At 38.5% G+C, this 16909-nt stretch overlaps 1 protein-coding gene across 3 annotated transcripts in view; it reads right to left on the reverse strand.

Annotated features, from left to right (window-relative positions):
* The window catches only part of CEP350 (centrosomal protein 350kDa), an 85234-nt gene that overhangs the window by 26739 nt on the left and 41586 nt on the right, over positions 1-16909 (reverse strand). For 2 of the 3 annotated variants that reach the window (XM_010580630.1, XM_010580627.1), the window contains exons 16-27: positions 15396-15616; positions 15111-15274; positions 14289-14447; positions 13971-14084; positions 11885-12021; positions 11392-11511; positions 9497-9663; positions 8762-8958; positions 8030-8214; positions 7040-7127; positions 6504-6650; positions 5548-5705 (exon numbers count right to left, since the gene is read on the reverse strand). In XM_010580630.1, coding sequence (XP_010578932.1) covers positions 5548-5705; positions 6504-6650; positions 7040-7127; positions 8030-8214; positions 8762-8958; positions 9497-9663; positions 11392-11511; positions 11885-12021; positions 13971-14084; positions 14289-14447; positions 15111-15274; positions 15396-15616 — 1857 coding nt within the window. The remainder of the gene's footprint in view (positions 1-5547; positions 5706-6503; positions 6651-7039; positions 7128-8029; positions 8215-8761; positions 8959-9496; positions 9664-11391; positions 11512-11884; positions 12022-13970; positions 14085-14288; positions 14448-15110; positions 15275-15395; positions 15617-16909) is intronic. The other variant, XM_010580629.1, reaches the window with a different exon arrangement.

Genomic DNA, 16909 nt, shown 5'->3' on the forward strand with positions numbered 1-16909 from the left:
AATGTATGGATCTTCAGAGTTTACTGGATCTTGAGGGAGGCAAGTCCAGTCGAAATAAAACGCAAGAGAAAGGCTGAAATAAACGGATTCAAAAGAACAGGACTCCTTAAAAGCAGATGTCAAATGAATTAACCCAGAAGACCACAACAGGAGGAGAATTAACTAAATGACCATGAAACTAATCACCACACAAAGACTACTTAATAAGAAAGATAAGTCAAAAGAAGTGATGGGAGACAAAGAGGGTTCCAACATTCAACCTATAGGAAGAGGAGGATTAAAGCAGCATGGCTAAAGATGCAGACCCTTTTATAACCCTGGGGTTTAAAAGGTCAGAGCCAGAAGGTAGCACACACACTGTCTTAATAGTTACTACTGTCTAGAGGGTTCCAGTTGCAACACCAAGGGTACACATTTATTCTCAAAAGCAGGGGCACCTTCACAGAAAAAAAATGCAAAACCACATCTGGCATCTGTGAAGCTGGAAATCGGGGGGAGCAAAGAGGAAGCAGCAGCACTCAGATTACACCAGCATGATTTCAAAGTCTAATTATTTCTCTGGTGCTAACATCACAAATTTTATCCATGCATTCCACATATTAACCTGGAAGCATTATCCTTCTGCTCTAACCTGTACTTGTACATTAATATCCAAGATATACTGACTTTAAGTCCAAACTAGAGAGTTTCAGCAGCTATTCTGAAGTAGTGATCAGACAGTGGGAGCAAAGTGAACTGTCTGTCTGCCACTCAGAACACAGTAGGAATAAGAGATTAGAATCATAGAATGGTTTGGGTTGGAAGGAACCTTAAAGATCACCTAGACCAACCCCCCTACCATGGGCTGGGACACCTTTTACTAGATCAGGTTGTTCAAAGCCCCATCCAGCCTGACCTTGAACACTTTCAGGGATAGGGCATCCACAACTTGTCTGGGCAACCTGTTCCGGTGCCTCACCACCCTCATCGTAAAAAATGTCTTCTCTATATTTGATCTAGATCTACCATCTCTTAGTCTAAAATTGTTACCCCTTGTCCTATCACTACAGGCCCTGGTAAAAAGTCTCTCCATTTTTCTCATAAGCCCACTTTATATATTGAAAAGCCACAATAAAGTGTCCCCAGAGCCTTCTCTTCTCCAGGCTGAACAACCCCAATTCTCTCAAGCCTTTCTTCGTAGGAAAGGTGTTCCATCCCTCTGATCATTTTTGTGGCCCTCCTCTGGACCTGCTCCAACAGGTCCATGTCTTTCTCATACTTTGGACCCCAGAACTGGATGCAGTACTCCAGATGGGAGTCTCGTGAGAGCAGAGTAGAGGGGGAGCATCACCTCCCTTGACCTGCTGGCCATGCTTCTTTTTATGCAGCCCAGGATACAGTTGGCTTTCTGGGCTGCGAGCGCACATTGCCAGCTCACACCCATTTTTTTTCTCCACCAGCATCCCCAAGTCCTGCTCTCAATCCATTCATCCCTCAGCCTATATGGATACTGGGGATTGCCCTGACCCAGGTGCAGGACCTTGTGCTTGGCCTTGTTAACCTTCATGAGGTTCACACTGGACCACTCCTCATGCCTGTCAAGGTCTCTCTGGATGGTGTCCCTTCCCTCTAGTGAATCAACTGCACCACTCAGCTTGGTGTTGTCTGCAAACTTGCTGAGGGTGCACCCAATCCCACTGTCTATGTCATTAATAAAGATCCGGAAACAGTGAGGGAAGTGTCAAAAACGTTCTCTGATGAAGAACATCTTGACTTTCTGGGACTGAACAGAGCATGCTCTATCAAAGAGTCTATCACTTGAGAAAGATACAGTTACCTGACCAATTGGTTGTAGATATACAGCTGGAATTTGGGGTGGAGGTTGGGAAAACAGACACTGAGAGAGGCCCAGTGGTGAGACGTAAAGACAGAGAAGAAGTAGTGAACAGGAGAGCAGTGTCTACAAAATAAGGAGGAAGAGTTTAAAACTAAGATAGCAAAAAAGGCAGAAAGAACGAGAAAAGGATAGCATCTAGCAAAGAACTTTAAAATTAATTGCATTTAACATTGTATAGTTATTATCCAATATCTGAACTAGAAAAACTATACACTGTTATGCAGAAGGTAATAGAACACATACACTTATAACACTTTGTTTTTTGTTAATTAAAGGCAAGCTACTTTAATACTGCTATATTTTTCTTTAAATTTGGGAAGGAGTTTTATTACTTTGATGCAGACTTCCACATGCACCGGTTAAAACATCTCAACCTGATCTTTTTGCAACTCCTGCTATTCTAACTGTCAATGGAGTATATCATTAGCATTAAATAGCATGCTGGCTTTGTGATATGAACAACTTGCTAGTCTGAAACTTTAAACACATTTTCATTCACCTGGCGAAACCTCAGTAAAATTATTTCTCCAAAGGTAAGCACCAGTGAAAGGGCAAAAATAAAAGAGATTAAATAACGTATTTCTAAAACATGAGCAATTCCAGGAAAAGTCTGAGATATACCTGTAATTCAACTTTTAGCTGCTATTTTGGTTTTTTTGCAACAAAGTGCAGACTTGGTCTCAGAATACCCATTGTATTGCCTCTTTCATTTGAAGTACTAACTGCAGAGAGATAATGCCTATTTAAAAAAAAAAATCTACATAAACTTATAGCTGTGTTTAAAATGGTATTTCCTAATGAATTACCATTTTAAGCTAATACCCAATGAATTATCATATTTATAGAAAAATACCATGCTACAATGCAAGCTAAGTAGCATATTAAGGAAAAGCAAAAGAAAATGAGCATTCAATCAGTTCTTCTGTTGCACAGATTATCATTAAAGTTGCATATGCAAGGAAAGGGGAAAGTGGTTAATTCTCTTTGACAGAGCATGCTCCTGTTCACATGCAGGCTACACAGACTCATCAATTAAAAATTAAAACAGAACTATTCTTTCATTCCCTTTTAGAAGAGAAATATTAAAGCTGCCTCATAAGTAAGGAAGCCAAAGGATTTCTGCCTTGCTATAGCGTTCAGCAAATCCAGCATAGCAGGCTTTTCCAAGTCCTTCCTCTAGCTCCTTTGTACTTTACTCATCATTCAGTTTCTTTCCTTTTGCCATATCTCACAACCTGATTGATTGCCTTCAAATGGCAGCTTCCTATCATTACAACCAAGTGTCTTACTCTGTTAATATTATTCTTATGTGTTTTACAAATAAAGACATTTAAAAAAAGATACCAAGTCAGCACTGTTTTTCAATCAATAAGCACTGTCACTATCAGAATACCTGCAAAAGGTATACAATTAGGAAGATGGAGTTCTAAAGAATCATTTATGTTTACACAAAATACTTCCTTTGAAAATATATAGCAATGCAAGATAAAACCATAAAACCAAAAATACACGACCACACACAGTATACCCCACACCATTTCCACTTGTTCCTCCTAAAAGCAGTTGTTTCAGCTCAAATCCCACTATCCACCTTTTGAAAAGTATTCTCCAGGTGAGCAATATTTTGGACTGACAATTAAAATATCTTTAAAGGTAGAACATACTTCGTTACTACTACTATCCCTTATAATAGTCAGAACAATTATTTATTAATATGTAATTCTTCTGTAATCATAAGCGTTGCTTAGAAATGAAGTCACTTTGAAAAAATAAGATTTCAAAACCAATACTGACAAAAACACTACTTGGTAAAAAAAGCATAGGAAGTCTTGAATTTAAAAGCGTGTTTGTCATCTCTTATAGTATCAATACAATCTCAAAATTCATAAGCTGTAACTTGGTTTTGTAACACTGTATCACCATTTGAAATTCTGTATGCTGAATCTTGGGTGAAAAAAATAAGACCCTCTTTTTAAAAAACAAGCAAAAAAGGACCAGAAGAAAAATCTTGTTTTCTTGAAACCCTAGAAGTCAATGCAGCCTATAGAGCACGTCCTTTTCAAGTCCCCATCTTAAGCGATTTACCAACCTCAAAACGTACTTCAAGGAAGAGCTTGCTGCTATAACGATGGAGTGGTTTTCACACAACTTGGAATGCCAAGAGTTTAATTTCGGAAACATGACACTTCAGAAACTTGAAATAATTTGTGATTTTGGCTGTTCAGTTTACCAAATCCTACCAGAAGACTCTGAATAAAATAGCAATCGTTTCAGGCTAGAACATGAAGACCATGTAACTAGAACATGTTTTTTGTTTTTTCCTACTTACACCAAATCCTCACTTTCTACTTTGGGTTTCAATCTTCATCATATACAAATACATGGAAGTGTGGGAAACGTGCTTCTCAAATGATTACAAGCAAATCGGGTGCTAAGGAGTCACAGACAGCTTGCCTTTACAAATGGCAGTGCTTGCTTTTTGATGTTTTATCCACCTGTGTTAGGAGTCTCAAGATAAAAAACATTACAAAGATCACCCATATGGACTAAAATATAGTGACCTACCTTGGTTATAAGTTCAAAAAAAATTGTTTAAGCAAAGACTATTTCTTGAGGTAACCGGCAGAGGCCAGACTTTTAATGAATTAGTCTCAAATAAGAGTTTAAGGCTTCAAACTAATGGTAAATGCCAGTAAAGCATTTGGGATGTCTATTGCAGACAAAGTAATTCCTATACTGAAAAGATGCAGAAACAATTTTTGATTTAAAACAATTTAACAGGTGAAATAAACAGATTCAGTCTTAGTTTTCAGACCCAGGAACTGCACATATACTTTGTTATTTCCTCTGAAGACTAACAACCCTTTTCAACTTTTTTCCAACCTGTGGACCACACAGGAGGAAAAGAAAGGTCTTATTAACTGCCGGTCACACACATACCACCTCTGTTAAAAAAAAAACTTACATAATTCACCCACAGCTGATTTTAATGCAATTAGAATTGAAATTCAGCAGCTGGATAATAAGGTTGAAATCATGTGCCCAACAAGCTCAATGACTTTCTGTGAGACAGATCTCAAACTCAGTTACTAGTTTTTGCATAGGACTATTGCTATTTATAACTTATGTTTCAATTCAAGATAAAAATTGGTACTGTAATTTCAGAGTCTCACTCCCTATATTTTTTCCCCTTTAAAAAAAAAAAAGAGAGATACACAAAGTACAGGCACTACTTTGACCAACTGACTTCAGGAGTCTCATTGCAAGAGGAACTGTGACAAGATGTATCATCAAGCTGGAGCCCGTCTAAGTTCCTTGTATGTACAAACATCAAAATCTCTTACACTGATGTGCTTTTACTGACTCCATCAAGTACAAAGAGTATTAAAACCAATATTCTACAATAAAACCTTGACCACATGGTCTGTCAGCTAGCAATGTTTGAATCTCAGTATTCATGCAAGAATTGTAGCCTTTAAAATACTATATGCAAAGATTAATAGTTCTATTAATGCTTCCAATCAGCTATTTTTCAGGCAACTCAGATCAAAGTGTATGTGATATCAATACCTCTAATTTTTCTGATGGCCATTTTTAGTGCAGATACTGGCCAAAACAACTTGTTCTATTAAAATAGTAAACTTTTGTATAAGAAAAAAAAAATTAGTTACTTTTCATCCATTCTGCTGCGCATTTTTTTAAGTTTCTGCATAATGCTACTAGTCTCACTGCTGGAGATTGAGATTGGGGAAGGGCTGCGTGTTTCTGCATCAGTTGGAAGTGGGCTAGAACCATTGCTCTGCTTGATATCATCCTCACTGTGAAGTTCCTGCAATTAAGTGTTTAAAAAAAAAAATTAACATTGAAAGAGGGAAAAGTTATTCTACCATCTTTTCAAAAATGTTGTTAATTTAGGTTATTTCTCCAGAGAATACATCAAATACTACTTCAGAGAAGCCTGTCCACCTGCAGATTTAACTTCATTTTCCAACCTCATTTTTATTTGACACAAAGTTTTTAGTGCACCCTTTTTCTCCATAACTTAAGTTCTCCCCTAACTGTACCTAGAACAAAAACCCCACCGTAATTCAGTTACCCAGACAGGAAACCAATCCTCTTGACACTACTATTATTAAACTTGGGTCTCCTCAAAATTTTGTAAGGAGGCAGACAATTATCAAAACCCCGTCTTGCTATCTCATAAAGCAGATGCAGGAAACTTAGTGTAATGACACTAACACACACACAAAGCAGCAAGTTTTGGTTTTAGTGCTTGCATTTAGTTCTTTGGGGTCTGACAAATAATCAAACAAAATCAGAGCCTGAGAGATCTAAGCATCAAAAACTGGTATTCCTAAACTAATTAATTAAACTTCAGAATTAGCAAACACCATCTATTGTCCAGTTAAAACATTTTGTAACTTCTCCAAATGCATTTCCTTAAACAATACTTTAAAGAAATTAAACCTAAAATTGCTGAGATGAAGAGGATGAGACCATTTGAGGCAGACAAAACTTCCAAGTGATAGGTCCAATCTAGTAGCTTTCCATTCCTATAAACACTGAAGTCAAATACCAGCTGCACAGCCAAAGAGTGAAGACTCCAGCTTCTGTCCTGAACACTTACCAGCTTGTTTTCTCCTGCAGACTTCAGTTTTTCCTGCAGTTTCATTGTAGTCTGACGGATTCGTTCTATTTCCGCCTGCTGTTTAAGGATCAGCTGTCTCTCCTTCCGAGCAGCCTTGTTAGCCTCTTGAAGACGCTTAATTTCTGCCTTTTAAGTATAAAAGATTAAGCATAAGAACTGTGACAGACAGCTCTCAAGAATACACTCTAAAGCTGCCACGGTGTCCTTGTTATGGGTTTAAAATTACTGCAATTACATAATGAAGTTAACTAGCCTGAACTTCAGCAGCAAAGAACAGAAGATCAGTTAATACTTCTAAGTCTCAACTAGTGAGATTACTGATACAGAAGGACCCTTTAAAACAATGTGTTAAATACTACTGAAATGCAAATAAAACTTATTGGTAAGAAATACTGCTAGCTTCCTATCCAAAAGCCTGGTACGGAGTTTTCTCAATTCTTAGCTTTTACAGTGTCTGAAACATTTAATGGCTACACAGGGCTTTCAACAGGATTTTTCTAGAGGGCATCAATTACCTTTTCCTGCTGTAATCTCAGCAGCAGACCACGTTGCCTCTTTCGAATAGGAGGCATCTTATCATCCTCTCCCTTGTCTCGCAAATGCCTGCAAATAGGTTGGAAGAAAGGATTAAATAAGAAAAAAAAGTGCACAACAATGAGCCTTTTACTCTTTAAAGTTTAAAAAAAGTTTACTTTTCCTAACCTGCAGAAGAGTATATGCCTATACTTAATCACTGGCATGCTCTATAGTGGAATATTTTGAACTGTTTAGTCAGACACGTGCAGTTAAAAGGCCAGTGCAGATATGAGATCTCACATCAGTGGGCAGAAGCTCTGCAGAGGTAGCATGCTCACCATTTGAGAAAGGCAAAAGGAAGGACACTTGGGTCACTACTTCACAATCCTTTGTCAAACCCATAATGACAAGAAATTAGAAGAAAATGCCTGGTGAACAATGTTACTCTCATGCAGAGAGTGAACATGGAAAAGTGTTATTGATTAAATGTGGCCACCACTGTTTAGTAGTATCTTCAAGTGGCATTCCAGGACAAAGCGTATGTTAGTTTGGAAAAAAATCATTAAGTACAACACCTCTCCAGATTCACAAAATTTGTCCTGAGTCAACTAAAATGACCTCAGATAGACATCAAAGTCTAACTGTTTGACAGTTTTATACCTTATTGAATTAAGACTTGTAGAGTAATGGTTGGGAACTACCTTCTCTGACTGACAACGAACTTCTGATGGTCTACTGTTTCAATGAAATTCTCTTTTATCAAACCACATTCAACATAAACATCAAAGCACGCTTACAAACTGGGTTCTGTTCTTTCCAAGTGACAATAACTTTTGTATAGATTACTGATGTCAGAAGATTAGTTCAACCATTGATACTTAATAAGGGAGGGGTGGGCTGGAAGCAAAATCTTATTAAAAAAAAAAAATTCAAGAAGAAGTACAAGAAAACAGTCAGTCAGCAACAGTGTCTATTCAGAGCTGCCTTACTTCTTCTGGTGTTCCAGCCAAGCTAATTCAGCTTTGGTCTTCTCTTTCAGAGCCTTCTCCCGGAGCCGAAGCAGTGAGGACTGGTGAGCTGCTCGCATTTCCTCCTCTTTCATGTACTGTCTTACCATCTCCATGGTAAATTTAGAGAAACTGTCTTGCCCCCCTGAGAATGGCATGCTTAGCTCCTAGGAGGCAAGACAAATTTGGCATGATTTGATAATACAGAAACTCCAAGGCTTTTTTCAATTACAAAGTGTGTGTGTGTATACACAGATACACACACACAAAACCAGATATAAAAAGGGAAACTGTTTTTTCTCTGAGCTTTGTGCAGACCAGCTTTTTCTGCCCTGAGCTGCATGACAGTTTTGGGATGTCCCCTCTTGGGCCAGAGAGATGAAGCATCCTCTTGTACTTCCTAGCTGTGTGTAGGTATAGTAGGAAGACTTAATCCACTGGGCTTTTATAACCTAACTCAAAAAGTCACTCCAAAGCCTCAAGAAAACAGGTAGAGGCCTGGATGGACTGTTCCCTAAGTCAAGTCATCGCAAGTGTGCAACAGTGACATACAGCATGATTCATACAACTCTATGTTTTGAGATGCTCAAAGAACCACAGAGAGGAAAAGAGCCCTAAAGTTTGCGAACACAGCTAAGAACGGCTCACTTGAAGCTCATCAGCTTAACCATTCCAGTTCAGTTGATTTACCTTAACTATGGTTGCTTGACCTACCTTGATAGATGACAGAGCTGTTTTTTCTGGGGAGACCTCCTCGTCAGAATCATCACGATTACCCCGTTTCTTCTCCAAGTTATTTCTGCGATGACTCTCAGAGGGCAGTAAAGACCGAAAAGACTTCTCCTCAATCTCATCCTCTGTCATGGACTCATCAAATTTCAGGGAATACTCTGTTGCAACAGAAGCAGAATCTGAGGGAGAAATCAGTGGAATGGTTTTACACTCAGGTTATGTACCATGAATGCAGTTTTACTCTGCCTCATCTCAGTAAAGTTGGGGGGGCAGGAAAGAAAGGGACATAACTACTCTAATGCAGAAAAACGGGTGTTTAGAAAAGTGTGACCTTGAGTAAGAGGACATTGTGAAATACTGTTATCTAGCTTCAAAAGACCTAACAGACTACTGTACACAAGTATAAACACATTCCTGGGGCTGCTGAAACATTTGGTATTCAGCCTGCGTATTCAGCAAGTGAACATCTGGCTACAGCTAGCACAGCAGAAAGTAGAACGGCCCACAGATTCCACCACTCTGATGTGCAGAATTTCAAAGGTTCCCATCTCACTGTGCCATCCTCAGTTACCTCTTAAGAGGCTACCAATTCACCTGGGGATCAGCTTTCTTCACACACATTTCCTCATTTATTTCAGAAACTAATTCTGAAACAGAACCTCCCTCCTGCCCCCCTTACCACCTTCAGATTCATCACAAACAAACAATACAGCTAACCTTTTTCATCTGGCATTGATAAAATACTATCGCTTGGCAAGGAATCATCCACACCAGTATGAGCCTGTTCTTCAATACTGCTAGTTATCTTTTCACGACGGGAAAGCTTCTTCTCATTCTCCTTGGAAGATGGAACTGAAGGACTCTCTTGGCGGCTGCTGGTACTACTGTGTTATCAAGAGATGATTTTTTTTTAAAATTACTTTGCACATTTCAAAATATTTATTTTACATTACTACCGTACATACCATGATTAACATCTCAGTAATAATCAACATGCAGAGGGTTTGGGTTTGTTTTTAAAATGCTGCTTGGCTACTTCAAAATTCCAAGTCTCATCAAGCTGCTGATTGACAGCAGAACTTGTTATTTTTATTCTGCCTTAGAATGCAAGTGGTTTGTAGGTATGCACACCCTCTACCTGGCAATGAGTATTGATGATAAACCACTGCAAACATCTCTCCTTACAGTTTTTAAAAAGTATGAGCAAGACAGTGATACTGTTTTAAATTAGAACTACAAGAGGACAAAATCATTCTATTTGGTCAAGATCAGAGAAGGGCTGTGAGAAACTTCATGGGACCTAACTAGATCAGGTAAGTGATCAGGAAACAAAAAGCTGAAATCCACAGGCAAGACACTGAAAAATAACACCAGAAATTAGTCAAATCTAAATCTCAGGCAAGCAGCACTTCAGGCACTTCATGTAAAAACTCAAGCCAGTGCAAAGCAGAAGTGAAGAAAAACCAACCCTAACAAAATGGCCAGATACACAGAGAACAGAATAGAAAGTAATGCACATTACAGAGTAGGCAGTTCTACAGGTCCCCACACTGAGTTTTCAGAACATATGCTCCAGTCTATGTTCTAGTCCATTTCAAAAAGACACAGAGCAAAATGAGAAGGGCATAAATTGCAAATATTTAGAACAGGGAAAAAGACTGAGATAAACAGAGACTTAAAGTGACTTTTAGGTTATAAATGTGATGCAACAGAAGTATGCAAGCAGGCCACAGCACAGAAATCAGAATAGTCTCAGCTCAACAATTCCTGAAGGTATTTCATCCAACCAAAGTCAAGGCCTCGTCCAAGTTCTGAACACCTGCAAGGACAGAGGTTCCCACAACCTACCTGCACCTCCAATCCAGTGTTTCACCACTCTCACAGGGAGCATTTTTTTTCCCAATGATTTTCCCCTTTCTGGAGTCTGTCACCATTGCCTTTTGCCATCTCACTGTGCACCCCCAAGAAGAGTCAAGCCTCATGTTCCCTAACAACCCACCTTTAGGATACTGCAACTAGATCTCTGCTCCCTTAGCCTTCTCTTTTCCAGGTTAAGTTAGCTCAGTTCCTTCAGCCTCTCTTTTATATCACATACTCCAGCCTCCTAACCATCTTTGGTGGTTCACCACTAGAATTGCATCAGTATGTTAATGTCTTCTCTTTACAAAGGAGCCCAAAAGTGGACACTGTATTCCAGATACAGTCTCACAAGAGCTAAACAGGGGGGAATAACCATTTCCCTTCACCTGCTTGCTAGACTCTTGCTAATTCAGCTGAATGAGTAAACAAATGTGGAACTCAATTATTCTAAAGTTAGGAAAGAAAAAAGTGTCCAATTAGAACAGCAAACTCAAAACTAAAGATATTAACACACAACATACTATTACACTATGGACCACAGTATAGTAGGATTTTTAATTAAAGACAAAGTCAGTTCTGGTAGACACATATTCCAGAGCTTAAAGGTTTACAAGACAGGTTTACCTGTTGAAGGTTTAATACTGACTTTCCCTCTTTTTTTAAAAAATACTGATGGAACTATCTTGATATTCCTTTGTACTTTAGTTCTTATTTATAGCAAAAAAATCCTGTGTAATCTAAACCCGTCTTACCTTTGATCATGAACCTTTGATCTTGAGGACTCTGAATAACTATCAAACATCAGTGAGTATGTCTGTTTCGAGTCACCTGGCTCCTCTTTACCTTGTGACATGGCAGTGTACTCACATTTCCTGAGAAAGAGAAGCGTTTTGGATGAATCTGTCTTCTCTTAAAACAAAGACTAATACCGTTTTCACAAGCTTTCATCAGTTTACTAGAAGTAGTAACAGTTAAAATTTCTGAAAAGACCACTTAAAGCTTAGACTAGTTAAATCATCCCAGAAAACACTTAGAGCATCTTTTTCTACTCTTTTATATAGAGCTTCATATAACCAGTTAATGCCACCTTTGGCGTACACTGTTGAGGGCATAAAGATGGAATCTAAATTCTTCTTTTTAAATGCTCGTTCATTATGACATCTTACAATTTTCTTCAAGAACAGGTGAAGCAAAACCTAACTATCTTACTTCATCCTTCCCAAGATGTGAAACATTAGAGAAAACCTGTTTGTATCAGCTCGGGCTCTCAGTTGCTTCATGAACTCTGAATGATGCTGCCGCTGGTGGTCAAACAAGGTGGTGACTGGAGCAGCTGGAGCGCTGACAGTATCCGAGATCTGGGTTCGTGCTAACTCTGTCATCTGAGTATAATAAAAACCAAAGGAATACAATGAGCTTATTAGCATCAAAATGGTTTTGAAAGAGAAAATAGTCAATTTACTGATTTATTGAACAAACGTGTAAGACATGGTTTTGAGATGGTTTGTAGTTACATACTTACCAATTTTGGTTGTAAAAAGTGCATACTGCTCTGTAAATACATATTTTTTAATTTAAGCAGAGATGAATTATTGATATGAAACTATAGACATGCAAGACACTACTTACCATATCATTCTGATCAACTTAAGCAAACTCTGATCACTAGAATGATTCCCACATAATAAAACATTAAGGGGAAAAAAAAAGCCAGAAACAATGTTTTCTTTTTCATTTGAAAGTGCATCTTGCCCAAAGAGCAAGAAACATTATTTGCACTCTAAAGGAAGCAACAGGTTTAAAGTTCCAATATTATGCAAACTACCAGGTCTAAAATTGGCAACATTAAATCAACAGATAGCCATGAATTTGTCCTTTTTAACGTATGGCAGTCACTGTGTACTTGACTAGAAATAAGAAGAGCTTCAGAAATCACAGCAGATAACACTGGTTTTTAGAAGCTTTAGAATTTACTATTTTTCTTCTTGTTCAAACATCTGCCTCTTGTACAGCAGGAAACTCAGGTTGGTTTTGAAGGTAGCAATAAGCTGTATTTCAATAACTTCCAATACACATACTGAGCTTCTTCATTAATTCTTCGATTAATATATGCATTAATTGTAATGCATACAGTTTTATAAAAACAAGTGAATATCAGGAGTCACTAGTGAACGTGGATAGAAAAGCTACTCTGCTAGCCCATCATCACCGACCAGGTCGCCCCCAACAACCTCTCCACAAGCACCTCTTACTCTCAGACTTCAAACTTAGAGCAAGAAAAGAAATTAAAATCTTACACCAAATAAAAGCTGTCTTTGTTTCTTCTATGTTGTTTCTTAATTAGTTTTCACTCACTTTGGCTTTATAAACTACAAATGTTTCTTTGTCTTTATCCAAGACTTCACTACCTGCTATCAGCTACCACTGCATGTATCTCAGATGCCTGAGCTTTTCTGCTCCTTTAACCTAACCCATTCTTGTCTCTTCAAAAATTAAACTTCACATATGTAACAAAGCCCTGAACAAGTACATCAGTATTATTCTACAGTCCCATTACCTATCACAAAAACAGCCTTGCTGAGCACCAAAACGTACATAAGCCTTGAAGAAACAGTTATGTTCATACCCACCAGCCTTCCACGCTCCATCCCATAACCCTAATGCACAGTCATGGTGATTGCTAAACTATGAAAAAGCAAAAGCATTTTCTGGCTACTGTGTTTCCTTAGCTATGAGTGAAGCAACTGCTACACGTTGGGAACAAAAAGTATAAAAACTGATAAACAAAACTGAAAACTAATAAATATTCTGTATGCCACGAGAAAAATGAGAAGCAACTCAAAAAAAGAAAACTTCAAACTCTATACCACATTAAGAGCTCTGCTGAAGATCCTCCCCCCTCCTGGTTTTTTTTTTTTTTTTACTTATTTGTTGGTCTCCTACCTTCAAAAGTAAGCGAAATTGCTATTTCCCTGCTTTTCTAATTAAATTTGCACATGAAACAGATACAGGATCAATCCCTGATGGAGTGTAACTCTTACAAATTAAAGATGTTGTGCTCACTATCATCAATCTATCCTGGAAGAACAAACTTCTTAACAGTTCGTTAACTGGAAGATCATAAGAATAGTGAACAGGGATTTAAGGCTGCTGACTGACTTCTGAGTAATGATGCCAAAAAAGCTCCTTTGAAGTCCTATCATTTGTCATGTTATGAAGGCGAAGAAGTTGCACTGAGAATGACACTGAACAGAGAACAACCTACAGGCAAAATAGTATTCAAAATAATACTGAAATTAGAACAGCTTTTTCCTTTCACTCAGGACCTCACCTCATGGATCTGGTGAGATGCAGTTTCTGCCTGTTTGGCTGCAGCCTTACATGGGGTCTCTTGTACAGCCTCCTGCCGTGACTGGACGAGATGCTGTAGTGACTCCGCATGTACCTATGCGGAAAACACAGCCAGTTCAGCCCTTCAAAATTTTCTGGCTATAACTACTACAGTTTTATTTCTCACAATCTGGGGGAAAAAAGTTTGAAATTGGCAATTGGCCCCTAAGAGCTTTTTTCAGCTCTATTAAACCCCTTCACCACTTCCATATGTTCCCAGCTCCAAATTAAAAATACTTGTAGGCACGGATTTACTTACAGCATTTTGCCTCTTACACACTCCACATTTTTTGAAGGGCAGCATTACCTGAGCTGCCTTCTGCCTTGCCTCGTCCAGTTGTCTCTGACTTTCTAAAGCTTCTTGTTCAGCCTTGATTTTCAAAAGGGCTAAGTCCCGTTCATGGCGCTGCTGCTGTGCCTACAGATTAGGAAAACAAGTTTTAATCATGCAAGTTAAATGTGAATAGCTTTTTTTGCCTTAGCCCCTGGCTGCAACTACCTCTGAAAGATCTAGATCTACTCTACTGGTGGTGCCTCTTCTGCTAAAGTAAAATTTCCAGCCTACCAACTGACCCTCTCCCTTTTTAAGTAGGCAGTAGACAATGCACATTCCCCATACTCTTCCATCACAGTGTAGGAAGAAGGATGATTTAGGAGACCAATTAATTCAACAAACTAGAAAAAGCAATCTTGTCAACATAAGAAAGTTCAAACAAAAATATCCTCTTCATGGAATAAGGCAAATGATCCAGCCTGAACAACTACACTGCATGGCATTGGGACCCAACATCAAACCTAGTAAATAATCGAGTTTTTATTTTACTGAAGTACACAACCAAAGCAGTGATTCCAGCTAATGGTATATTAATGACACGTATTCTAGTCACCAGTTCCTTGGTGTCGACTTAAAATAGGAAAGATAACAGATATTAATCCTAAAAAACTGACATTATCAGAGATGCTACATCACACCCATGATGATTTCTCTGCATTGCTAACAAAAGCATAACTTGCCCAATTTGATTAATTTTCTTGCAGAATAAAAAAGGAAGGTTAAGACAAGGAAGTATTTTTCCATTACCTTTAGAATCTGAGCCAAAGAAACGCTTTCCTGCTGTGCAAGTGATATGCCTCGTACTCGTTCTACATCTGAAAGCTGTCGCACAGACTCCTCAATAGCACTAAGGTAGTTCAATTCTGCTGATAAACGATGCTGAAGACCAGCAGGGGAGAAGCGCATACATCCTGCAGGATAAGACTTACTAGTCAACCTCCATAGACTTCAGTGTCCCGCCTCAAAAAATAAAGGAAAAAAAACCCAAACAACCTGCTCTGGGATTAGTATAGTTTTAACAAAACAACTCACCACTCGCTGAGGCTGCTCCTGCTACAGACCTACTAGTTCCCAGACTCAAGTCAGGGAAGGCTACGTTAGGCTTCAGCCCTGATGCTGTACTTCCAGGAAAGCCAGCAGGTGACTTGACCCTTTCTGCTGTATTGCCTATAGAATCAAACTGCAACATTTTTTGGGAACTAGGAGATGGGGAAGAAGTCGGTGTCTTCTGGGATCTCCCCTTGTCCGAGAAACTGACAATGAAACAAAAAAAGAAAGGAGTCAATATTGTTCTAAGTCCAGCCATGTGATAAGACAATAAAGCAATAACCTAGTTCTTCCATTTATATACACCAAACAAATCCACGCAAAAGGCACAGTTTTTTATGGTTTGCACAGGCCCAGTCTGCCTTTAGGAAATGGTCTCATAAGATGGGCTTTGTACCTGTATCTCATTTTAGGGTTAAGTTTCTAGAGCACTCAATTTTTCCTCCCAGTATTAAACCTAGTTAGCACACACCAAAAAAAAAAAAAAAAAAAAAATTAACATAGTATCTACATGTATCTACATGACCAGACAAGCAGTTCAATGCCTTCTGTTAGAAAAGGTGGCATTGCAGGATGCACTCACCTGCATGTGTATTTACACATCTGTTTTGAGAGTCTGAGTGAAGAAATTTGTTTTACTCACAGGAAATCAGGGCAATATTTTGATATCAAAATACGATGAACAGTATTTTTAAAAAAAACAGGTTACTGTCAGCATACGAATGCAACTGAATGTGATAAACCACTGCCCTGAGTCTCAATCTCTTTCACCAAAATGCAATGAAATGCTTGAAGACCAAAACTTGACTTAAACAGTAAAATACTACAGAAACATTTCTTCTTAAGAGACAGCTGAAGACATCGCTTTCCAAACATACAAAAAATTATGTAGACACTTCTTAAATTTACTATTCCAATTTTATTAAGCCAAAGAGGATTAACAGTGGCTGCTTACATCCCTTAGGAAGATGTTCTGCTTTACTTGGCACATCTTAGTAGGTCCCAGGACCTTTCAAACCCAAAACTGGGCATCACTGAAAGTCATCAATATAAGTCAATACCTTGGAACCACTCTATACCCACAAAGAATGAGTGAGAGACCATTCGTACTATTTGTTGCTTTTTAGAAAAAAGTGCAGTGAAAACTGAGTATTTCATAACCACCTTCATTGCACAATTAGCAGAAAAACTGCATTCATAGCTAGACATACAGAGGTTGCAACAGAAAATTAGAATTTTTTCCTCTTTTTCTACACTCTTTTCTGAGTATCAGTTCATCTCTCAAAAAGCATCAACTCACAGAGCTGGATAGGCTAGCCAAAAATGTCTGTGGATTCTGCTGAAAAGAGCAAGACGACTGCACAAGTTGACTAGCTGTCTCCCCCCACCCCCCCTTTCTTACAGACCATTTGTAGAATTGGAAGACGAAAACTGTATTTTAATGCTTATGGTACTGAACCTGACAGCATACCTCTATTGGCCAGTTATCCTTACAAAAA

Source organism: Haliaeetus leucocephalus, unplaced genomic scaffold, assembly GCF_000737465.1.
Source record: "Haliaeetus leucocephalus isolate CR32 unplaced genomic scaffold, Haliaeetus_leucocephalus-4.0 Scaffold730, whole genome shotgun sequence".
NCBI lineage: Eukaryota > Metazoa > Chordata > Aves > Accipitriformes > Accipitridae > Haliaeetus > Haliaeetus leucocephalus.